At 37.0% G+C, this 26106-nt stretch overlaps 2 protein-coding genes across 3 annotated transcripts; both read left to right on the top strand.

The window, feature by feature from the left end:
• Positions 1-1971: 1971 nt before the first annotated feature.
• On the top strand, positions 1972-10386 carry LOC115413337 (zinc finger protein 771-like). Of its 2 annotated transcripts, none has more exons than XM_030126113.1 (2): positions 1972-2220; positions 8681-10386. In XM_030126113.1, exons 1-2 carry the CDS (start codon positions 2028-2030, stop codon positions 9898-9900), a joined length of 1413 nt encoding a protein of 470 aa, XP_029981973.1. In that variant the 5' UTR covers positions 1972-2027; the 3' UTR covers positions 9901-10386. The 2 variants fall into 2 exon arrangements, with proteins under 2 accessions (XP_029981973.1, XP_029981972.1); XM_030126112.1 differs by having other exon boundaries at positions 8678-10386.
• A 2857-nt stretch (positions 10387-13243) lies between these two features.
• LOC115413338 (obg-like ATPase 1) lies at positions 13244-25284 on the top strand. The gene is made up of 11 exons (XM_030126114.1): positions 13244-13366; positions 13733-13830; positions 17907-18050; positions 18141-18268; positions 18595-18770; positions 18882-18962; positions 19299-19396; positions 19596-19736; positions 20210-20306; positions 23520-23642; positions 23767-25284. Exons 2-11 carry the CDS (start codon positions 13733-13735, stop codon positions 23866-23868), a joined length of 1188 nt encoding a protein of 395 aa, XP_029981974.1. The 5' UTR covers positions 13244-13366; the 3' UTR covers positions 23869-25284.
• Positions 25285-26106: the final 822 nt, after the last annotated feature.

Below are 26106 nucleotides of genomic sequence, written 5' to 3'. Positions count from 1 at the left end.
CAGGTTGAACACTTTTAAATACAAATTCAATACTTTTGATTCAAATACTGGTTTCTCCAGTACAACTCCAAGGCTGACACCAATATTTTTTGGTTCCTTCATTTTTGTTTTTTTTCTACACACAAACACTTTCACATGTGCATGTAATGATTAAAAATATAATTTAAATCATCACCATTCTCCTTACAGCTCTTCATTTTCTAATTTCCCCAAAGACATTCGATAAGTGTTAATAATGATATTTGCCTAATTTATATGTACTAATACAGTTTAAAAAATGTTTTGTCACTAATGTCACTACTCATTTATTTAGCAGCATAATCAAAGCAATACTTTAGCACATCACCTTTCTGAAAAAATTGTACTAAAGTTACTTTAGTTATAGTTACTCAAAGTCAAAAGTAAATATATTCTGGTCTACTTTTTTTTTTTTTTCTTTCTTGTTTTTAGCTGTAAGCCATAATCATCAAAAATAAAATTAAGAATTGTTTGAAATATTTGAGTTTACATGTAATGACTAGAATATATATATATTTTTAACTTTATGAAATAACTGAAAAAACATCGAACATTTCCGGACCAGTATATTCAATTTTTCTTAGACATACACTACAGACCAAACATTTGGAATTGTATGATTAGTTTTAAACTGTAAACTATGATTCGTTTTTCACTTTTGCTCTGAAGGTGTGACTCCTACAAATCAAGCCTAAAACTAAACCCCTGTTTTCTTTGGTTAACATTTATTCAGCACTGGTCTGGTAGTATCAACGTATACCAAAAGGTAAACTGAGGAAAAAAGTGCATGTCAATAAAACCAAACATCTGAATATGTAGTGAATACATCCCAAAATCCATAGAATTCATAAAGGTTTTTGAGGACGACATTGTGAACTTAAATTTGAAGTTGCTTCCAAACTTTTGGCCTGTAGTGTACCTGTACTGTAAAATTGGATTTAATTGACATGAAAGTGTTACAGCACAATAAAATGAAACTGAATTCAATAGCTAATATACAGGGTGGGGAAGCAAAATTTACAATGAACATTTAGTTGTTTTTTCTCAGCAGGCACTACGTCAATTGTTTTGAAACCAAACATATATTGATGTCACAATCATACCTAACACTATTATCCATACCTTTTCAGAAACTTTTGCCCATATGAGTAATCAGGAAAGCAAACGTCAAAGAGTGTGTGATTTGCTGAATGCACTCGTCACACCAAAGGAGATTTCAAAAATAGTTGGAGTGTCCATAAAGACTGTTTAGAATGGAAAGAAGAGAATGACTATGAGCAAAACTATTACGAGAAAGTCTGAAAGATACTATTAAAGAAGAATGGGAGAAGCTGTCACCCGAATATTTGAGGAACACTTGCGCAAGTTTCAGGAAGCGTGTGAAGGCAGTTATTGAGAAAGAAGGAGGACACATAGAATAAAAACATTTTCTATGATGTAAATTTTCTTGTGGCAAATAAATTCTCATGACTTTCAATAAACTAATTGGTCATACACTGTCTTTCAATCCCTGCCTCAAAATATTGTAAATTTTGCTTCCCCACCCTGTAGTTAAAACTGCAGTGTAGCTATAATGCATTTTCACATTACATGAATGTGAGGGTGGAACTTTATTTCAGATCATGTACATTTACTTGCTTGTGTTTCTCGTCAAACAGAGATTACAAAATAAGATAAAGGCACAGTTTAGAGCTGACAGTAAATGACACAGGTGTAGTGACATCTTTGCTGCCAGATAAAAGAGTCTGTGTTAATAAAACAAAAAATATATAAGGCAAAAGTCTACAAATCGCAATAAGTTTGAATACGTATGAGCGCCTTCCAGTCCATAAGTGGCGGTAACGCAGCGGAAAGTACTTTACCAAGAAAGAGCGAAGAAGAAGAAATGCGGAAGTAGCTGGCTGGTGCCTGTGGTTATTTGGAGGCATGTTTTGTTTTTTGTTTTTTTTTCTCGGTTTGGAGGCTTCGTGTTGTGCCCCGGTGTGTTCCCCGCGGAGAAAAGGTTGAAAATGCCCACAGTCCAGATGTTGAGAGCGGCGGTGGAGCAGAGTCTAAGTGCGGCCGCGGAGGACATATTTAAACTGTTAGAGAGAACCGTAACAGAGTACGAGGACCAAGTTCGTCATTTAAAACAGGAGAACGAACTTAAACAGAAACTACTGGACGCTGCTTGGAACCCACGGGTTCTGATCAACGCTGGAGGTTTGTTCGCTTTAAACACCTATGAAACCGACACTGATGACCTTTAGACCTTAATGAAGACTGAAAATGCATTCTTTCATTTTCTGATCATTGAGAGGGTGGTGTGGGTGCGGGAGCCTGTCCCAGCTGAGCTCCGGGCGGAGGCAGGGTTCACTTGGACATGATGCCCGGTCATCGCACTGCGGTCCAGCCAGCCCCTAGTGTTTTTCATGTGCACATTTATCTGATAGTTACGGTAAAGTAAGTTGACTAAAATGCTTTTAAGGCTTTTTTGTAATATTAAATACAATCTTTTCATAAGCATTTCACGAATATGATATTTTTGGTATTATTACTTCATATACTATTCGCACCAACACTATGAACTACTTTTACTGTGTACTTTTGCAGTAATCGTACTCCAAAATCCCTTCCAGGCTACAAAAGTGTTTTCGTCAGAAATAGTGTAAAAGACTAAATTTAATGATGAATAAAATTTAATTTTCCAATAAGTACTTAATGAATCTAGTATATTTGGTATTATTACTTCATATACTATTAACACAAACACCATGAACTACTTTTACTGTGTACTTTTGGAGTAATCATACTCTAAAATCCCCTCCAGGCTACAAAAGTTGTTTTTTTTCTGAATAATTGTTTAAAGACTAAATTCAATGATGAATAAAATTAAGTTTTCCAATAATTCCTCATGAATCTAGTATATTTGGTATTAGTACTTCATATACTACGAGCACAAACACGAAGAACTACTTTTATTGTGTAGTTTTGGAGTAATCATACGTCCAAAATCCCATCAATTCATGAGGTACTTATTGGAAAAATTAATTTTATTCATTATTGAATTTAGTCTTTAACCCTTATTCAGACAAAAAAGAAACCCAAAACACTTTTGTGGTCTGGAAGGGATTTTGGAGCACGATTACTCCAAAAGTACACACAATTACAGTAAAGTAAGTTGACTAAAATGGTTTTAAGATTTTTTTTTTTTTTAACATGAAATAACATTTTTCCTCCATAAGTATTTCACGAATCTGGTATTTTTGGTATTATTAGTTCATATACTATTAGCACCAACACTATGAACTACTTTTACTGTGTACCTTTGGAGTAATCATACTCCAAAATCCCTTCCAGGTTGTTCCAGGGGTTGTTGAACTGAATGACTGTCAGGCTCACATAATTTTGTCACACTGTAGTCTAATGTCGGGGTGTATTTTTAATCACAATCATCAGATCAAGTTGAAAAGTAGCGCATTTTTTTTTTCTTTTGAAAATGACAAAGAAAAAGACTGGGTAGGAAAAGACGCGGTTTCGTGTGGACATGGCTGCAGGCCTGTAAAGTGTGTGTGCATCTTGGTGGGGGGGGGGGGGGGGGGGGGGGGGCAGTGGCAATGGAGACTGACAACCAATCACTCTCACATTCACACCTTTTGGGTAAAAATTAAATTTAGCTTGACCACATTAGTGCATGTCCTTGGATGTGAGGGATCTAAGGAAAAACACATAAAACTGGTGCAGTATTGATAAAGGGTGTGGAATGGCATTTGTAACACTCACAAGGAGGTACTGATTAAGAGTCGTAAAAGGACATGACTGTTCTGGAGTCTTTCAGTTGTTGATTAACTGTTTTTCTACTTTAGGTTAAACTTGTCAATGATGGAGTTATGCCCAAAATCAGTTGATGTCCAAGGATCAGGGAGAGTCTGGAGAGATCTGGTGTGAAAGTGATTATCGAACAGTAACAAACAAATGAGCAGTTCTCAAAAAACTTAACTGACAAAGTCTTGTAGTTCCCTATTTTTTTCTAAACCTCAGTCATCCTTACATGATTTTTAAGGGGAGAAAATCTGAACCCTCCTGTTGTGTAGTTTTCCATGATGAATAACCAATATCATTAACAATTGCCTTGTGTGTGTCTAATGGTGTTTTTTTTTAAATTATTTTTAAAAAATTTATATTTATAGTTCCTTTATGTCTTGATGGTATTGGATCATTCCCGCCTATCAATGATCTATTTTTATCCAAGGTTACTTGTCTTTGTTATAGCTGTGATCCTAATCTGTGGTCATCCAAAGATGCGGCAGAGGCTGGAGAAGTCTGGTGCAGAAGTGTTTACTGAACAGCAACGAACACAATAAGCAGTTAATTTCTCCAGAACTAACTGTCTGCTGAAATTTTACATTCCCTTTTATATTTTTTAGCTGTATCCTCCCTTCTGGGTGTTGAACTATACCTTCTGCACACATTTCTCAGAAATTCTACCATCCTTATATGATTTTTCATGAAAAATTGGCCTTTCGGTGTTGTGTGATTTCCCATTAAACAATACTTTCCTTTCACCATTCTCCATTAACATACACTGAGTTGTTCATCATGTACCATCTATAATATACATTTTGCCATTAACAGGTACTGTTACAGTTATTAACTGGTACAGGTACTGTACTTTATGACATTGTGTAATAATCATTCTTTACAGTATGTTTTTTTAAAGTAAAATTTTTGTAGGCTGACATCATTATGTTTTGGTTTCTTTATGTCGTGTCGTCCCCCCACACACACACACACGTGTGATAGATATTGCATGCAGTGATCATTTTATATGTTGACCTTTAACACATATTTTAAATCATCATCATTCTCCTTCCAACTCTTCAGTATTTCATTTCCAAAACATTCAATTAGTGTTAACAATATTATTTTCTAACTTATAAGTACCATTACATTTTCAAACATTTTTCATCACTAATTTGGTTGGCAGCATTATCATTGTTAGCAAAGCATTAACTTTAGTATGTCACCCTCCGGAAAAATTATGCTACAATGGCATCACACAATGAATTGATCATTATTAAATGCTTAGGTTAAAGAAAACTGAAAAATAATGTACATTTCAGAATTATACAAAAAGGTGAACAAGAAATGGGTTAACAACTTAAAGCAGTTCTGCAGCAATGGAGGTTGATCAGAGGTTTGATCAGTCCATAACACCTTCTTCCAGTCTTCAGTAGTCCACTGGTGGTGTTTCATGGCCCAGGCAAGCCTCTTTTTCTTATTCTGAAGTCTCAGCGGTGGCTTTCTTGCTGCAACTCGACCCATCAAACCTGCAACTGTAAGTCTTCTCTTCACAGTGTAAACTCAGACTTGCTTACTACGACCACTATTGAGCTGTGCTTGAAGCTGTTGTCCTGTGAGTCGCCTGTCACACAAGCTGTTGACTCTCAGAAACTTGTCTTCTGATTCTGTTGTGTCTTTGGGTCTGCCAGACCTCTTCCTGTCAGCCTTTACCCCAGTTACTGAGTGCCTTTTGGTGGTGAAGGAAACTGGACTTACTGACACCTTGACTTTCTTGGCAATTTCTCTGTAGGAAAGACCTACATTTTTAAGTGTTATAATGGTCTGTCTCTCTTCTATCGTTAATTGCCTTTTCCTCACCATTTTTATAGTGACACACTACTTTCTGCAGTACAATACTGTCCAATAATACTCACAACGGTATGGTACCAAAGTGTGTTCCAACACTACTTTTATGCAGACAGAGGGGGTTGGAAGGAATTCACAAACGTTGGGACACCTGGAGGACTTGGTAGCACCAACTTGCGAGGCTTGATCAACCTCCATTGCTGCAGAACTGCTTTAAGTTGTTAACCCATTTCTTGTTCGCCTTTTTGTATAATTCTGAAATGTACATTATTTTTCAGTTTTGTTTAACCTTACTTTTTTTTTTTTTTTTTTTTTTTTTTTTTTTTTTTTTTTTACCTCTGGCAGTTCGCTGCTTACCTTTGTACCATTTCAAACTGTTCATTGGACTTGAAATGCTTGAATTTCAATACAAAACTGGAAAAATTGGAGTGTTCTAAAACTTTTGACCAGTAGTGTAAGTGCAAACCATACCTTGAACCTAGTACCATTAGACATAATCTTTCTGCCAACAGGAAGTGGGAAGCATAGGTAGATTGTTCTGGGGTTGAACTGCTCAAATGTGTGTTGATTCTAGGTCTGATCAATAAACTGTTGTGCGTCAGACAATATATGACTCAGCCTGATCTCTGAGACTCCCATAGGATGTAGAATAAGCTCAAGTAGCAAGTGTTGTAGCTAGATTGTACATTTATTCATTGTCAGAGCACGATTAGCCTCATTCTGAAGATTTTAGTCAGAACATAGGCTTTATACATCTGTTCTCTTTCTCATCTTGTTTTTTCCCTCAGACCTTTTACTCTACTGGAGGAGAGTAGGCTAAATATGAGTAGGATTTTTTTTCTCTATAAAGAGAAATCAAGTCTGAAGGAGTCAACTTATATTATGTCAGACAGTTACCATGAAATGATTATTTATGTTCCTTCCTGACGTGTTCTCATTTTCTTTTTGAACCATTATAAAAGCACAACATTAATTTCATCAGTATGACAAAAAAGCATCAGTATTCACATTTGAGAGACTGCTGAGATTGCACTCTTTCACTATTCCTCTAATATTTGTGGCAGTGTAGATACCAGGTTTTGTAATGACCCAACCAGTTTGCATGGTGTCAACAACAATTTTGGTCCTAGTAGGACTGGGCAGTACATCACATTCATGAAATTAGTACAGGTCTGTGTCTCTAAAAATCCTCCAAAATGCCTAAATTGTAAAATCAAGATCACTCGTCCAGAGACCCTTCTTGCTCAACAAAAATTCAAAATGCAACCAGTTTGTCTCTGGTTATTTTATATATTAATTGTGACTGTGTTTCTCTACCATGTACAATATATAATTTGACAAAAGACAGAGCTTTTTTGAATCAAGTTTTGTCTTCAGTTCACATACCCCAGGAACAATTATTAAGATATCATATATGTCTATTAAAATTTTAAATTGTCCATAACATTGAAAAAAAAAATTTGGTTCCATTTTCAGGCTGTACCACTCCTTAAAGGAGTGATATTTTGCTTTTTTAAATGGAATTATGCATTTTAAAACATTTCTCTGTGGTCTACATAAATTGTGAATGCTATGCTTGGGTCTGAATCCTTCATTAATTAAATTCCACAGGCCCATCTTCAACCCTATTTTTGGGTAATGACATGAGACAGGTCGTTTTGAGCGCTGGCCCTTTAAATGCACATGACCTCACTCCCTTTCAGGGTTGTTGACTGTGCGCTCTGTCCCGTTCAGTCACTTCAGTTTGTTAAAACAACAAACAACTGAACATTTTAGGTAATCGGCTCGAAGGTTGGACATATTTTCAGTATGGACTACAACCGCTGCTGCTGACAAACAAATTAGGTGTACTCTGAGAAATGTTTGTTGGAAGTCTTGACCTTATATGTGCAAATGTCATGATGTAACTAGTTGTAAACTTAACAAATTAAGAAGAAATTAAAACAGGTTGTAGAAATCCACTCGATGTCTGCCAAAATGAATATAAAGACAACTTTGCAGCACCTGGAGGATTCAAATTCAAACTTTATGAACTGTTAGGGTCCCCAAATACACAAATAAATGTACCAAAGACTAATAAAAGTGGGTTTAGCAAAATACGACCCCTTTAAAGTCCCAGTCTGTCCAAAAACAATCATGTCATTTGCACAAGGTGTTGCATAGACCTACCATATGACATCTGCAGGTAACAGCAAGGTCGAGAAAGGTTTTCTAACATGAAGGTAATCTGGTCTGAGAGTCTGTTTTAACTTACGGCGAAGACACACTAACCCGATTTTCAGTGACGTTGGGCAGTCTGGTGAGGTCGGTGACATGAGCCGTTGTTAATGCCATCGCCATTCTTTTCGGCCGATTCAACGTGGGCAATCGGCCACCACCCGTTGTTCAGTCGGACCAATCTGATTGGTGAGGGGATAGCCTTTGATCAGTGAATGAGCAGTTTACATGTGAATCCAGCTATGCCAAGGGACTTCACACTATTATTGTCTTCTATAATAGGCCATTCACTGCTCATATTGTAACTGAATGAGTGCCCGTCAGTATAGCAGATGGACTTCATTCATTCCATGAAGTGAGCACTGTTAGCATTGTTAGCATAGTGCAATTTCTCCTTAGTTTTTGCCTGCGACATCTTTCTTCTTCCACAAGAAGAAGCCTGAGAGCTGACAACACCAGTATCTTCTTATTACTACAATGCGTTTAATGAGTACAACAACCACCTTTCTTGACTACTCAAAGCTCTCTGCTGTACGCACTTGCGCAAGAACGTACGCTCATGTTGGTAGTCCATTTGGTGTGTTCTTCACACTTTTTTTGACCATGTTGGGGAGATGAGAGCCGACTGATGTCGGGCTACCTTTTCTGACGACGATTGGCAGTTGGATTGGTGTGTCTTTGCCCTTAAACCATGATCTTTCCCACACTATATTTATTTCTGACTGTCATAACAAAGCTTTGCATGATTTACAGTTTGAAGCACTCGTCACATGTTAATGTTTTCCTTGGTGTGTGTTTTTTTTTTATTTTCCAGTAGGTGTTCATCAGCTGTTGGTCGTTAAGGAAGGGGTTTCCATTCTGAAGGAGGGGGTTCCCAGTGTGGACCAAGGGGATGCTAAGTCGCCCTACATTAAAGAGGAATATGAGGTAGTGGAGGTCAAACAGGAGGAAGAGCAGTTTCAGGGGCTGGAGGAGGCTGATATGATCGAGCTCCCATCTCCTACTGTAACAGTGAAGAATGAAGATGATGATGAAGAGAAACCTCAGTCCTCAGAGCTTCATCAAAGACAAAGTGAAGAGGACAGAGAGGAGACCGATGGAGAGGACTGTGGAGGATCAGAGGCAGCGGGTAGCCTCCATCCACACAGACAGTTGGAAACACAGACTGATGACCAGACCGAGGACTCCTCTGACCGGGACACTGATGACGACTGGACACCCAACAGGGAGTCTGAGTCACATGTAAAAAAAGTAACAAAGCCTCCGTCCAGCATAAACAATAATGACCTCACAGGATCTAAAACAAAACCACATGCATACATACATATATATGAGACACCACACAATAGCGAAGCTTTATTGTGTTCAGTTTGTGGTGCAGGATTTACTTCTAAGCTAGACTTGGATAATCACATGAAATTCCACACAGAAGAAAATCCATTTCTTTGTTCAGTTTGTTGTGAAAGATTTCCACGAAAGTCAGCCTTAAAACATCACATGAAAGTCCACTCAGGTGGAAAAGTCAAGTGCTTGGTTTGCAAGAAAGGTTTTCAGGATCGTACTCATCTTAGAAGACATATGACAAGGCACACAGGAGAGAAACCTTTCGAATGTTTAGACTGTGGTCGTCGATTTGCTCAGAAGTCAACCTTGGTTCAACACAAGAGACTCCACACAGGAGAACGACCATTTTCTTGTTCAGAATGTGGTGCGTCATTTTCTCATAGGTCAAACATGCGTAGTCACGTCAAAGTCCATGCAAGAGAGAAGTCTTTCAACAAGCAGGTTGGTGATAGTGTTGTGAAAGCAACTGACAAAGGAGAAAAACAGTTTGAATGTTCACTATGTGGGTTTGCATTTGCTCGCAAGTCCAACTTAACTCGTCACATGAGTGTCCACACTGGAGCAAAACCCTTCAGCTGCTCAGTTTGTAAGAGATTTTTTGCACATAAACGTCATGCTCAAAGACACATGTCAGTCCATCTAAAACGGAAACGGGCAAATCCTGCCAAGCAGACGGACGACTTTTCTGACTAAGTGGAGGGAAAAGAAGGAAAAATCGCACAGGAACATGTACATACTCCCACATGTCTACTCTTGACTGATTTGTGTGAATTTTCAATATGCAATTTATGTGTGTCTGTGCCTTATGTTCCCCAATTTTAATTATTGTGTAGAAATCTTGGGTAATACTTACAAAACCAACCTACAACCATTATGCACGCTTCAAAAGAGAGCAATATGGATAATAAACAATACAGGACATCTGGAACATACAAATAAACTATTCTTACTCTCACATACACTCAAAGGATTTGGTGGAAATTAAAATAGCACAAATATTATACAAAGTCACAAATAAATTACCTCCAAGTAACATACAGAAATTATTCACAGATAGAGAGGGTGGTTATGACTACAAACTAAATATGAAAACATTTCGCTAGAACAAATCTTAAAAAGATGTGCATTTCATGTTGTTAATTGGTTTTGTGCATTTGAATGGAACTAAAAATCAAACTGTGAAAACACCACAAAATTTAAGAAGATGTAGAAAAACCTTATTTTCCAGCGATATAATCACAATGAAAGGGAGTACAACAGTAATAGTTATTGATGGAATATAATAATTTGCTCTCTTTTTCTGTAATATGATGACTGATTTATTCTTTGTATGGATTGTATACATTAGCTGATTTGCCAAGTCATGTAAATTTGGGGTAGGATAATATAAACTCAGCTTCTTCCTACTCTTTCGCAGACATGAAGTATTGTTAAAGAGCCACAAAGAAATAGCTATATATACTCCTGATCAAAATGGTAAGAAAAATTGCATGAATTTACATTTTGCACTGTTGGACCTAAAGAAGATTCTAAGCAGAGTTTCAAAATACAAAAAGAAGAAATGGGAGTAAGGCAAAAAAAAAAAAAAATGAGTAAGCAATTTATTGAAAACAACAATTAAACTGAAATAGTCTGTTCATCAGCCGATCAAAAGTTTAAGACCACAGCCTTTAAAAGCCAAAATCTGTGCAAAAATGTGGATTCAGTGTAATTTTCTGTCAAGTATTCACACTGTCATGACCTCCTGATGGCGAAGGCAAAAAAACTTTCTCTCTTTGAATGTGGTTGGATTGTTTGGAGCTGATGTCCATTTTCATCAACTTCCCTTGCCATCCATCCCCAAATGTTCTCAGGTGGATTTAGACCAGCGGAACACGCAGGATGGTCCAAAAGAGTGACGTTATTCCTCTGTCACGCGGGCATTGTGAACTGCAGCGTTGTCCTGCGTCCAACCTCAGCAACGATGATGCTTATGCAGTTCAACAATTCAGCCACATTCAAAGAGAGAAAGTTTTTTAGCCTTTGCCATCAGGAGGTCATGACAGTGTGAATACCTGACAGAAAATGACACTGAATCCACATTTTTGCTTTTAAAGGCTGTGGTCTTAAACTTTAATCGGCGGATGAACAGACTATTTCAGTTTAATTGTGGTTTTCAACAAACTGCTTTCTCAATTTTTTTGTCTCATTCCCATTTCTTTTTGTATTTTGAATCTCTACTTCGAACCTTCTGAAGATCCAACAATGCTAAATGTAAATTCATGCAGTTTTTTCAAGTGGTCTTAACATTTTGATCAGGTGTGTATTGTGTGACATTTGTTTTTCTTTTTTGGTTGACATATTTCCTTCAATATTTTGAGTGTCCTGTTTAAATTGGTAATTTTGTTTGCCTTCTTATGTGTGAAATAAAGTCTATCTCTCTATTTGCATCTGTCTACGGCAGCTAGTGGAATGGGCCCTATGCATAGCCCCACTACTCCCTGAACTTACGGCAGCTCCTTTATTTCCTGCCCTTCATTATTGGACACACTGATTAATCCAGGTGTGCCAGCTGTGACTACTGTGGCCAGGGTACACAATACAGCACTAAAAATATTACAGTAAAAGTACAAATAGCACAATATGAAAATACTTTGTAACAGTGCGGACGTCACAGTGTAAAAGTACTGATCCCCGACTATAAAATTATCAGTATGGATCCGCCTTTTAGTTGAATCATATCTGGAAGAAGTAAGCTTTTTTTTTTTTTTTTTTTAAACTTTATTTAAATATCAATATACAAACTTTGTCAAACATTTAGTATATAACACAATACATACAAGAGAATATATATAAAAACAAAAAACAATCATAAAATCAATATATGCATGGAATACATTTTCAAGAATTCATATACAAAAAATAAATAATAAATACATACATACATACATAATTTCTCACCTAAAATTTTCATCAACTGTCAGAGGAAACATTAAATAACTTATCATAACTATCAAGGAATGTCTTTTTTTTATTATTATTATAACAAAGGTTAATGATTTGTCAAGTGAATTAAATTCAATTTAAAAATGAGGAAAGGTTGGTTTGGAGGCTGAAAATTTTTGTTTATGAATAAAATATTTACCCAATAAAATAAAAAAATTAAATATTGGAGACATTTGTCCTTATTTTCATAATAACATATAACATCTTTCAGAGAAAAACAGTATGACATGTTAACTTGGGTGAAGATATGAGAACAAAGGTTATGGAAGAAGTACGCTACTGCTGGCACGCTGCACCCGCATTGCGTCACATGTCCTGACCAATCACAGAGCTCTAGTGTCCAAACACTTCCGCTATGCTCTTTAACTTTCCTTTCTTTACTTATTTATTATTATTATTATTATTATTATTATTATTATTATTATTATTATTATTATTATTATTATTTCCCTGCTAATCTACTGTACCACACTCCAGTCTGGTAGGTGGCGGTAATGCACATGTTAAATCGAGTTCCGGACCGGCCGCCAATCAAAAACCAAAGAAGAAGAACTTTTCCGTCCTTATAATAACATAATTAAGGCTGGGGCACTGCGCATTAAATAAAATAATGAAATTAACAGGGAAACACCAAACAGGTTTGTGTGAGGGATGCCAGGAGGAGGGATCTGTGGATAATGGTCTTAGGTGCAGTAAATACGAGACAGGGAGGTGATGTGGAGGAGGCTAATGGAGTTAAGAGTACATGAATTTACACTGAAGATGGGTGAAAGAGCACAGGTTAGAATACTATTGGATTTTTTAAAGAGCACAGGGGTATATCATAGGATTTGAGGGACACTGGGGGTTTATTGTGGGGAATAAATGAAAAGTATGAGTGCATGAGGACATCCATTCACACATACACAAATATGTGAATTGATGCTGGTGTATGTTATTGTTCTTTATCATTTATTATTTATTATTTATACTATGGGGATTAAGAATGTGAATCTACTGTCTGACCCACACTCCGGGGCAGAAGGTGGCGGTATTGCATCATTAAGCTGGATGCCAACCACCGTAAAACAAGAAGAAGAAGAAGAAGAACTTTCCTTTCCAGTGGAGCGACCGGTGTGAGGAGACAGCACGGGAGAGATACCACGTTGGCCAAAGGCTAAAAACACACTCAAAGGTCCTAACGCTCATGTTTCATTATTCTTTGCTTCGTAGTAACAAGTCAACATGAAGACAGTTCTATTTAATTGTGTGTGCTAACCGGTAACTTTAGCTAGGAGTGGTTCACGTTAGCTACTACTGGCTAGCAAATGTTAGCATGTGTATGAATGAGCATATTACCGAAGCATAGTCACCCGTTTCTCATACAGATACAGATGTTTTATGGTAAATACTCGTACCTTTAAAAAAAAAAAGTAAAACAAAACTCACAATTAACTTCAACCGGGTAGAAAAGTGTTTATAGAGCTAAGTCGGGCTTTGCTGAAACCAGCTGTTTTGACATAGTGTCATGGAGTAACCACATCGTTGTCATTTGTTGCAGATGCCCCCCAAAAAGGCAGAAGCTCCGAAACAGCCTCCATTAATTGGACGTTTTGGAACCTCTCTGAAAATTGGAATTGTGGGATTACCTAATGTGGGGTATGTACGTGGACTCTTAGTGAAGTGACGCTGCTGTCATAATTATCATCAAAGACTTAGGAAAAACATTGGGACCTCTGTCTCTTCTGTACTTATTTTATTTTTCCAATGTATTAACATTCAGCCTCTCTCTAAATCTGGTGAATCTGATCTTTCACTTGGGCTCATTTAAAGTACCTGTTTTACTTTGTATTGCGTAAAACTGTATGAGAGCACGGAGGTATCAAGAAGGGAGTGGCTACGGATACGGAACCGTACGGAAAGACTTGGCATAGGGCATGCTGCTGATTGGTTAATTAGTATCAAGTGTCCCGTAAATTCCGTATCAGAGCCATAAGCCACTTTTACACAGAGATCCCAGAAAAAAGGTGAGATGGTCATCCCACTTTTTTTTCCACCATTAACCGATTTCCACAGCCAAGACAAAGGAGTGTCAGAGGTGAGACAGGCTGGACTTTTACACAGCAGACCTGCGTTCCTGAATCAAAGGGGTGGTGACGGAGCGCAGCCTATAGTGTGATGTACCACTTCCGCATCGGAAATACACCGAGCATTCACTGTTCCACAAATGTTAGCATGGACAGAGTCCTCTGCCCAAAGTGGCAACAACTTGTGGATCTTGGCTTATCCCCAGTTCAACATCTTTCTGGTCATGCTTGTTTACTGTACACAGCCCACACTCATTTTGAAACTCCCCCAGCGCGGGAGACAGCAGGTGCATATGAAGGAACTAACATGGATTCTGTGGCAGCCGGCCAGGTGAGAATGGCAGAAACCTGTAGTGGCACCCCTGGCACGAAGCTATGGCACCCTGACATGTGGCGACAGCACTCTGGCATAGCTGCGGCGGCACCAGTAGCACAAATCCATGCCATTGCCTTCATATGTGCCTGTTTTCTCTCCGGCGTGGGGTTTGCCATCATCAGCATGCCACCTTGGTTGTGGAACGAGAGGTGTTCCTTTTACGTAGCGTTCCAGAACCATTATTCCACCTTTATCATGGTTCTGTTACTACCTCCAGAGGCGTTACAAAGCAGTGATAAATGTGGGACCAAATGATCTCACGATTTTGTTTACACAGATGTTGTTTGACAGTAAAGGCGACATATTCCTGTAACAGAAGTGCTGTGTTAAAGGGGTTATAGAGAGAGAGAGAGAGTTGTGACAGGCTTTGATGTTGCTGCTACGATGATCATGTGGTTCATGTAAGCCTCTATAGTTCCAAACAAACCACACGCTGTCATGTTCTTCTGTGGAACAGACAGCAGCGAGTGCGTTATTGCAGGTACGAGGGCTGTTCAATAAGTTCATGGCCTCACCCAGGACAGAACAACACAGACTGATAATTTATATTTAATTTTTCAACATAATCTCCATTTACAGCAATGCACTTGGTCCATCGATGTTCAAGCATCACTATCCCATCACGAAAGAATGTAACATCCTGTATTATAACAACCAGCTTAAACTAAGCTATAACAACTTATTGAACAGCCCTCGTAAATATCAAAATAAACCACACACAAATATATTTCCAACCATTGTTTCTCTACTGTATACATGTTTATGTTAGTTATACTTTTGAGTAGTGGGGTTGACCATTGAAAGTACTACATTTGGCAAACACTGGGCTACTTGCTATTGAAAATGGTACCTTCCTTATTTATGAGTAGCTTTGACATGCCCTAATCATAAGCTCAGATCCACTACTGAAACCCTTGACATGCCCTGATCTTGAACTCACTGCTTCTTGACAGAGTTAGCCATCTAGCTTCATAACTAGTGATGTTCCGATCTGGATTTTTTTGCTTCTGATCTGATTTTTTTTCCGATTAGTTTTGCTGATAATGATCGGATACCAATCGGATACCAAGTTTTTACAATGAAATTTTGATTTAAATTTGGAACTGTTATTTATAGGTTATTATATTATTATATGCTATTATTTTATTTGAGATCACAATCGGGCTGAACTAAAACAAGTATGTATACATATATATTCCGTACAGAGTATGCATTTTCTAAAAACATGGAATTGCCCTAACCCTAACTCAATTAGACTCCTCATACCTGTTTATCACTTCCACTGTAGTCTTGTTTCCGTATTTCTAGCCTTTGGGTATCTGCGTACAGTTCCGTATTTGTAGACACTTCGTTTTAACAAACACCATGAAAAAATTGTATTTTCTTCCTGTGAACCTCATTTTCATTTAGTTTTCATTTTAGAATTTTTTGATGTCCCTAGGTAATTTGTTTTATTTCAACAATATATTGGATATCTATGTATCATTGGAAAAAAGGTATTATTTTTATTTTGTATTTAAACAAGTGATCGTGCAAATGATCAGTAAATGAAGACTGTAAATAGAAATTTTGTTAGGGCCTAAGTAGTTAAAATTTTCAGTGTTTCCACTTGTTGAATATCTGAACTCAGATTACACTTGCTTATTTTTTTTAATATTCATTCATTTGTTGTTTTGAAATTGTGTAGCATAATAAACAAAATGAACAAAATAAGTGATAAATAATGACAGTACAGACTAAAATTGTATTTTTTTGTATTTTTAAAAGTGTGTTTTCATGCTGTGTCTTTTATTTGCTGTAATTTTTTTAAAAAGAAATTAATGTCATTTCTGTTCTTTTATATTGTTTTGTTGCATCTTTAACAAATCATTTAAAATAACAAATAACCTCCTAGCTTTTTCAATTTAAATTCAAAAGAATAACAATTTAACATTTATCAGGATAGTGATGGATGTTGTCTAGTATTGAAGTTTTTATCATGGTAATTTTTTATCAATAGCCCTAAATTGAACAAAGACAACAAATGTAAACAGTGCAACAAAGAGTAAATACTGTTTTAAAAATGTTCATTCTAAGCAAAGCATATATGATATCACTGAGAAGCTGCAAAACTCTACATGAAGTGTTTTTTTTAACCATATTCCCTGCATTGTCAGAAGCATTGGGACACCTCTCCAGATCATTGAATTAAAGCTGCCTATGACTTTCGACATCAGTTTTTCATCAGATCTGTAAAACCTGATTCATGGTCTAAGCATCACGAATCTGTAAGTCTTTCTGTGATTACGCACCTGAATCTCTTCCCTTACAGTGAACAATTTTGAAGTCTACTCCACCATAAACACTCCACTTCCGACAGTGACAACAAATTTCAGAAAATGCCCGAGTGACCTACCGGCTCTGTTTGTAAACACATGGAGTGTTTATGGTGGAGTACACTTTGAAATTGTTCACTGTGAGGGAAGAGATTCAGGTCCTTTGGATTAAAAATGGGATGGCATTAAAGTTCATGTGTGTGTAAAGGCAGATGTTCCAATACTTTTGGCAATATAGCAAAGCTAGGCTTAGTGGATCAAAAGATTTTTTTTTGTTTTTTTTTTTTAAACATTTTTTAGCATTTGCTATGTTTAGCTGTGGTTGGTAATTCAGCAATGTGTCTGCTGATAAGGTTTTCAAAATACTTGCCACCACACCATACATTTGATACAAAAAAATCATCACTATTGCATTAGACTTATACATATGTATAATATATAATAGACCTACTATTTTCAATAAGAAGCTGCATGTGCTCTGTGCCACTGTATAGTTTTTACCCCTGTATATTTGTTTTTACCCCCTAAGAATTATGCGCATGCTCCAAACCGTCGGGTATGCGCAACCACATTCTTTTGGATGTAAACAACCGGTAGTGATCAGGTAGTGAAACCTGTCATACTGAATTTACCCGATTTATTTATCATTTACTATAGTACATTTCACTTTATTTGGATATTCAAAACTACACTGTTAGTGGGGGTAAAAGTAATATGAGTGTAAAACCACCAAGCTGTATGCTGTTACAAGTTTACTCATGTGGTGCGCATGTGTGAAAACACCGGAAGTACAAAAATAATATGGGGGTAAAAATGTATGCAAGACCACACCTTTCGGAGGTACTCGGTAGATCAGCGCGTGAAGGGATTTTTTTTCTACTGCCACATCAAGACATTAATTCCACAGTTAACACTGCAGTTCAGTCTTTAGGTCAAAGCCGTTTCTCTTCATTGCAGGAAATCCACGTTTTTCAACGTACTGACCAAAAGCCAAGCCGCTGCTGAGAACTTTCCATTCTGCACCATTGACCCAAACGAGAGCAGGGTACCTGTTCCTGATGAACGCTTTGATTTCCTTTGCCAGTACCACAAACCGGCCAGGTGTGTGTTCTCAACTGTAATTAACTGTAACAGCACATTTTAGTTTTTGTGGTGTGTGTTGTTGTCATCCTTTGTGTTTTATTTCTTCAGTAAGGTTCCAGCGTTCTTAAACGTTGTTGACATCGCGGGTCTGGTGAAGGGGGCTCACTCGGGACAGGGTCTGGGAAATGCTTTCCTGTCCCACATCAGTGCCTGCGACGGCATCTTCCACATGACGCGTGAGTTGTTATTACTACAGCTGCAGCTGCTGTATCCATCTGACACTGCTGACTCGGGTCAGAGGCCACACCAGGACTGTTGCTACATTTCCTAAAGCAGAACCAGATCCATCAGGATACTTCACATGTGTTACAGACTGTCCTGCCAGAGCTGCAGTTCAGTTACTTCTTTTAATCACTTCCTTTAATAATGTGAAGAGATTATTTTAATTTGCATTCATAACCCTGAATGTGTCTAATCAATGGAATCAGAATAGCAATTGATCATATCTCCAGACCCTCATATTGGAACATGCGGAAGAATGTGTGACATGTTGTGTGTTCAGGTGCATTTGATGATGAAGATATTATTCATGTGGAGGGCAATGTTGACCCTGTAAGAGACATTGAGATCATCCATGAGGAGCTGAGGTTGAAGGACGAAGAAATGATCGCCCCAATCATCGACAAGCTGGAGAAAACTGCAGTCAGAGGAGGGGACAAAAAACTCAAACCTGAATATGTACGTGCACTGGTCATGAAAATTTTGACATTTGTGTCACATATCTGTGTTCTGACAGTGAACCACTGTGTGCATCACCGAACCAGCTTTTTGTGAATGTTGTTTATGTAGGATATCATGCTGAAGATAAAGAACTGGGTAGTGGAAGAGAAAAAACACATCAGGTTTTACCACGATTGGAATGACAAAGAGGTATGATGTGTGTGAATGTATTCTTGTTGTAGTGGTTAAAAGTTGTCTTTCGTATAGTCTGTGACATCCAGCATTTTACAATGGGTTTTTAATTTAAATTTGATTTAGAAATCTTTTACATTTTCAATTTTTTTAAATATCTTTATATTTTTATTGTTTCTTTATTTTGTAGTTATATAGTTGAAATCTTGCACAAATTGTGTTTTAGCTATACAAAAGATGTGTTTTTTTTTGTTTTTTTTTAACATGCAATTGAAAATTCAAATATAAAACAAAAGTATTAGGAAATTGATGCAGAACTGATTCATGGTTTGTTTTTTTTAATTGTCTCCACAGATTGATGTGCTGAATAAATACTTGTTTCTGACTTCCAAGCCCATGATCTACTTGGTGAATCTCTCAGAGAAGGATTACATCAGGAAAAAGAACAAGTGGTACGTTCACTGCACAGTGTGTTCTTTATATTTTTTTCATGACATTTCTTCATGATGCATATTTTTTTTGCAATGTTCATCTTTATAGTTTAACCATAAATAATCATTTGGATTCTTCAATCACATTGTAATGTTGATAATATTATATCATTTCTCAGCTGTGCTTGTTCATTCAGAACTGATAAACTGTTTTCTACAGGTTAGCTAAAATAAAGGAGTGGGTGGATGCCCACGACCCTGGGGCTCTGGTCATTCCACTGAGCGGAGCTGTGGAGTCCAAACTGTTTGACATGGAGGAGGAGGACAGGAATAAATACTGTGAGGAGCAGAAAACACAGAGGTTAGAGGTCTAACTCGGTCTCAGATATTTAGATCTACTTCCACACTTTGTCAGAGCGGTAAAGTAAATGGGGGGAAGATTCATAAAAAAAAAAAAAATTGAACTTTGACCTACTTTTCCCAAAATGTAATCACATCTGTTCTGGGACACTGGCAATCTATAAACCCAATTGGGTATGACTTCAACCAGTATTTTTTATTTTTGCTGCTAAAGTGTTAACAAACAAACCGAGTCAAAAACAATACCCCCTGCCTCCCCTTGGGGGGGTGGGGGTGGGGTGGGGGGTAATGTTAATACAACTGTTTTGTTCATACTGCGACAGTCTGAGCTCCTACTTGTTGATTCAGCTGATATGAAGAGAAAAATCTCTTACAATAAAATAACAAGAGCCTTCTTTTCTGGGTTGCAAACAGTATATGAACCAATTAGAATAAATGTCAAATGTAGCTCAAACCACTTCTCTGTATTTGTAGTGTGCTGACCAAAATTATAAAGACTGGCTATGCAGCACTACAGCTGGAGTACTTTTTCACAGCGGGACCAGATGAGGTGCGAGCGTGGACCATCAGGGTGAGTGCAAAGACATTCACACAAATCCTGCAGCACATTTAATAGGACTTTTAGGGCAGTACATTATGTGGGGGGACGTGGACTTTTTCTCTGAATTCCACTAATATCTTTATGAAAAGTGGGCTCAATTATCCAGAGGTGTTTGAGGAATTCAGCAGGAAATCCATGTGGACCAGGTCCCTTATTGTCGGGTAGTGGCAGTTATGTTGGTGGAAGCTGTTAATGGGTTGTCTAGAAAATTTGCTTGATCTGGAGATATTTGTTGTAATTGCATGTTATTTAAAAAAGAGAGAATAGCAGTTGGGTCATGGTTAATTATGGGCGTTACATTTTTAAAAAATTATCATTATTTATAATTTGTCTTTATTATGTTGGAGTTGTGAGTAATTTACTTGAAATATTTTTTTTTCAGAATTTTAAGCTGTTGTACAGGGAATTTATTTTTTTTGTTTATATTATTCAGCTGAAATTTAAAAAACATTTAAATTTAATTTTTTTCATAGTTATCTGTGAGTTCTTTGTGTTTTCTAGGTTGCTTTTGATCTTTTTGTATTAAATGAACTCCCTCCTGATAAAATGTGATGTTTTAAAGCACCGTGCAAGGTCACGGTTACTTTATTTGTATCCGTAGGTAGATTTGTTTTGCAGTCTAGGTGATTGCTTTGGTATTAAGACAATACATACGTTGAACATGTAAGACAGGTACTTGATCACGCTTACAGACAGGACAAAAAGACAAAAAGTGCTCAGTGTTCCACCATTCATCAGTATAGCAGCATGGATAAGTAAAAGAATAAAATAAATAAATAAGATCAAATAAATAAAAAAAAAAGATGCAATAAAACACAATAAAAACCAGAAAAGATAAGAACAATCCGGGATAAAAACCAGGATAAGAACAGAAAATTTAAAAATTTGAAGTCACAATAATAATAAATTGAGTAAAGAAATGGGATAAATAACTGAATAAGTTCGTAAAGTGCAATGTCACTATTTCTTATTGAGCTCAGTGACGGCGACAGGAACAAAGCTGTTTTTATAAACGCTGTGTCATGCACCTTGGGACTAAGAACCTCCGTCCAGAGGAAAGGAGCTGAAATTCACCTCGTAAAGGATGGGAGTCATTGTTAAGAATTGATGAAGCCATCCTCTGTACCCGTTTAGTGTACAGGGAGGCAGGACAAGACTGGGACTCACCAATCAGGGGACTGGACCATCTTACTATTTGATTTAGTGAGTTTCTCTCTGCAACTGAGGTCTGACCGAACCACGCCACCAGGCAAAAAGATAAAACAGACTCAATAAAACAAAGTTAAAATGGTTCGGTCAATGTGGAAGTGTGCCAGTTTTCTAAGGCAGTGAAGGCGCTGATGGCCCTTTTTACACACAGATCTGCAGTTTTCATTAAAACTCAGTTTTTCATCAATTATCGTCCCAAGGTATTTGTATGATTGCACTTGCTCTATAGTCTGACCTTTAATTAAAGTGACTCCGTGCCTGTCCTGTTGTTTTCTAAAATCAATGATCATATCTTTTGTTTTAGATATGTTCAGGTAAAGGTAGGACTCCTCACACCACTGGACAAAATCATCAGTGACAGGGCCATGACTGGTCTCCCCCTCTTTGAGTAGGGTGACAATGACTGAGTCATCAGCATACTTAATGATGGTCCTGTTTTCATATTCACTCTGACACATATTTGTGTAGAGAATGTATAATAGCAGAGACAGGACACAGCCTTGAGGAGCAGATGATGTAAGGGATAGTTCTATCTTTAGCAAAACTGATACAGGCACATTATTGCTGATTATGATTGGTTGCATTTTGGCATCGGATATTTGGTGCGATGGAGTTGCTTATTTAAAAAAATGATTTATATAGTGGGGAAAAATAGGAATATTGTCTTTTTTACATATTGTTGAGCCAGGAATCACCAAGGCCAAATTCATCCACATACTGCTTTATATTTGTTGAGAAATAGGAGTGCGAAGTTCTTGGATTGTTCAGTTTTGATGATCAGTCTATTGATGGATTAAGTGTGGTATTGAAGTCACCACGAATTATGGTAGTTATGTTAGTACTGTAACTGGATATTTTGAGAAGACTGTGTGATAAAATGGATTGTCATTGTTGGAGCCATAGTTGTGTTGTATACTGCTTATTGTCTAATGACACAGAGATTATGGCATATCTTCCTTCAGGGTCCAGTAAGAAATTATTATGGTTAGAGTGTCATGAATAAGAATGGAAACACCTCTTTGTTTACTGTCAAAGGATTGATAATAATTGAATGGATTGTATTGAGGACCAATTGCGACATGATGTTCTGAATTATTTAGGGGTGTTTCTTGTTGCATGGAGAGGTAAATGAAGTAAATAAGTAGGCAAGTACATAAAATAATCAGTAAACAAATAGCCAAATTTCAAAGTGAGTGGACGAGAGGAGGAATGATGTGGCACAACTAGAGATGTGTTGAGTTGAAATGGATTGTGTGTGTGTGTTAGAGCAAGTGATTAATGTATAGATGTGGACAAAGTCTATTTCTGAGTGAGATCAAGAGCCATCCATAACAGGGTTAGGGTTAATGGCATATTTTTTTTCTCTGGCAGTAGTCACGTGACAGAACTGGTAAAGCCCAAACCAAGTGTTTGTGCCATTGTTTCCAGAAGTCTCCATGTTTTCCATCCACATTATAATGTGTTCCTGGAGTTTGCAAACTAAAGCAGAGCCAGCAGCATTCCCAAAAGTATCTATTTTCAGAAGATAAAAACACATTACAGAGTGACATTACCTGAAACTTTCACTTTTTAACCACCCAGGGCTAAGAATGAGCTGCAAATCAAGGTTAAACTAGAACCACTCCATTCACTCAACCCCTCAAGAATTTTAACAAACTGACATGAAGGAAACCTGTTTAGATCCTGTTTTTTAGATCCTAAACCTTGAGCTGAAAGTTTTTTTTTGGGACATCCACTGGTATAGCTTTTATGGTTGTTTTTTGACTTTCCCTTATTCTCATGTAGTCTTCAGCTCCCATCTTGTGTTGCCTTGATGTGTCATTGTATGTGTTTTATTTGTGAAACTTTTGTCTTGAGGATGACGATGAACTCTTGTATCTTAACAAGACCTTTCAAGCTGAACAAAGGGTACATGAGTAAAATGTGTCCAGTTGTATTTTTAAATGTTGACACTGGAGTGTTGTCATCCAACAGAAAGGAACCAAGGCTCCTCAAGCTGCAGGAAAAATCCACACTGACTTTGAGAAAGGCTTCATCATGGCCGAGGTGATGAAGTACAGTGACTTCCAAGAGGAGGGCAGTGAAAGTGCAGTCAAGGTGTGTGCTTCTTTACACCTTTATGCCACTGTTAAATTGATGTGTACTTTTGTATGTAGGGATTTCTGTCAGTAACTCCTGAATCCTATTTACATTTGTCCTTCTATTTGCTTTGTTTGAACAGGCTGCCGGGAAATACAGACAACAGGGCAGGAACTACACCGTGGAGGATGGGGACATTATCTTTTTCAAATTCAACACACCCAACGCACCCAAAAAGAAATAATTAGAGCACCCCATCACCAGAGGGCGAGCTCAGAATACAGTTCAGTCAAGCCAAGCGCTACACTGTCTGCTGCTTTTCATTTTTACCTTTTTAATTCAGTGGAAAAAGACACTGTCTGGGCGAAGAACCTGGACTCCAGATCTGGAACAGACCTAATCGAGGGCTCTATACACACCCAAGCATACATTCCTATTTGTAACAACAAAATCAGCACAGTATATTTTATTGTATGTTGATCTTGATTTTTTTTTTTTTTTTTTTAATTTACTGGAATAACGTAATTAGTGTAGAAATGGGCACAATTTTACCGTTAGTGTTAGCACTGCTGATTTGTCATTCCCATGAGATATCAGCTTGCTTTCCATATCAGTATCAAACAATGAGTTCAGTTTCTTTTTTTTTTATTTCTTTTTTTTTTTTTTTTTAGAAAAATAAAAATTGGCTGAATTTATTTATGCTTTCTGCTTAATCACACATTCTTAATTTAAAGCTGCAGTATGCAACTTAAATTGATTTATATTATTTTTGATAAACCTAAACATAAGTTGTTTTGGAGAGTTGCTGCCAGGAGCTTCTGTAAATTTCAACATAAGCTACCGTTCTGCTTTACTAATATTTTAGTAGCATTGTTACATTACATGAATGTAACAGCAGGAACTGTTTTTACTCACGTCTCAGAAACAAGCAGGATTTTTTTCCTCTGAAGTGTAGTAAAAATGTGATATTAAATGAGAAACATGTTAATATAAAAATCTTTTGTTCTCTCTTGAAGCTTTGTAGCAGGGAGCAGAATGTACAGATCTAGAGCCTAATTCTGGCACTTGTTTATCAGATGTTGCATATTGGAGCTTTAATTAAGATAGCCAAAATGACTAGATATTTACCAAAAGTGCTTGAGTGTGCACTGTAAAGGAAAAGTGAAAGCCATCAGTCAGTGTTTCACAGTCCAGGACCACACTGTGTTCTGAGGTGTAGGGACATTATTATTTCATAAGGTGCAAAGCAGGCATCATTGACAGTGCCTGCAGACATGTGAATGGAGAATGTTGCCAATGTACACATTGCTTTTACTGACTTATTTTTGGGTGGGGAAAAAAAAATTACAAAATTCCTCCTTCTGGACTCAACTTTGCTTAACACCATGTTTCATTGTAATTGGGATCACTGCTTATGTGGGCAGGACTGTACAACTTCAAAATGAAGTTACCATTCATCACTGCCTCTACAGCATTTTTTTTTTTCTTCCAGAATAGTTTTCTATCCCCTTCAATGCATAATTTGCTGAATCCTTCTGTCTTTGTAATCCAGAAATAAACATCTGAGAAACGGGGTATGTGATGCTACTGGAAGGAGAAATAGATCTAATACACATCACTCTCGACAGTATGCATGTGTCAATAAAAAGAAACAACTGTCTGTGTGAAGTTGTAATTCTTTAAATATTGTATTCCAACATTGTATATGCTTCTATCATTTATTGCAGGACTACTTAAGTACAGATTTACTTAACTTCTGCAGCTGTAGTTTGCTTGTGGAGTACTTTTTTAGTGTACTTTTAGTCTTTCACTTAAAGAACACAAAGGCTTAAATGTCAACATTGAACTAATTTCTATCCTATTGCTTTTACCTACTTAATTGCTTTTACTTTTGGACCATTTCTTTCATGCAGTTTTCATTAACAAGGGACCAAGTGGAGCTCAAGTAGTCTGTTTTGTCATTTTAATCTTTACTTTCTAATGTGTTGCTCTTGTTTAGACAATGTACTCTACCATATCCCTGCCCTTTACTGTCTATTAGTATATTTTGTGTCTTTTTTTTTTAATCACTGCAAATCTATATTTTAGCAAAATTTTTCATTTTCATCTGTTGTCTCTTGGCCAGATATTAAATTAGTCATTGAGAGAACTTAACATTGAAACTACGTTATCAAAGTCCAAAAACTAAATTTAACTCTGATTAGCTGTTCAGTTTTTACAATATTGAAAAAAAATGTCTCAATGCATGAACTAAATCTAAAAATGGAGGCCAGGTGACGTTTTACAAGGACTGCAAAAGTTTTAAAATGACACTGATCGTAAATTGCGGTCGTAAAACATTTATAGCAAAAAACAAACTACGGCATTCAAAAACAAGTCGGTACAATACATAACTTCAATTTATGGGAGAGAATGAAATTAATCGATCTTCTGGACAAACGCCACCGTTTTCCCACTGAAATTTCAACAAATGCATTCCATC

Source organism: Sphaeramia orbicularis, chromosome 22, assembly GCF_902148855.1.
Source record: "Sphaeramia orbicularis chromosome 22, fSphaOr1.1, whole genome shotgun sequence".
Taxonomy (NCBI): Eukaryota; Metazoa; Chordata; class Actinopteri; order Kurtiformes; family Apogonidae; genus Sphaeramia; species Sphaeramia orbicularis.
This window is presented reverse-complemented; position numbering and strand designations above follow the sequence as displayed.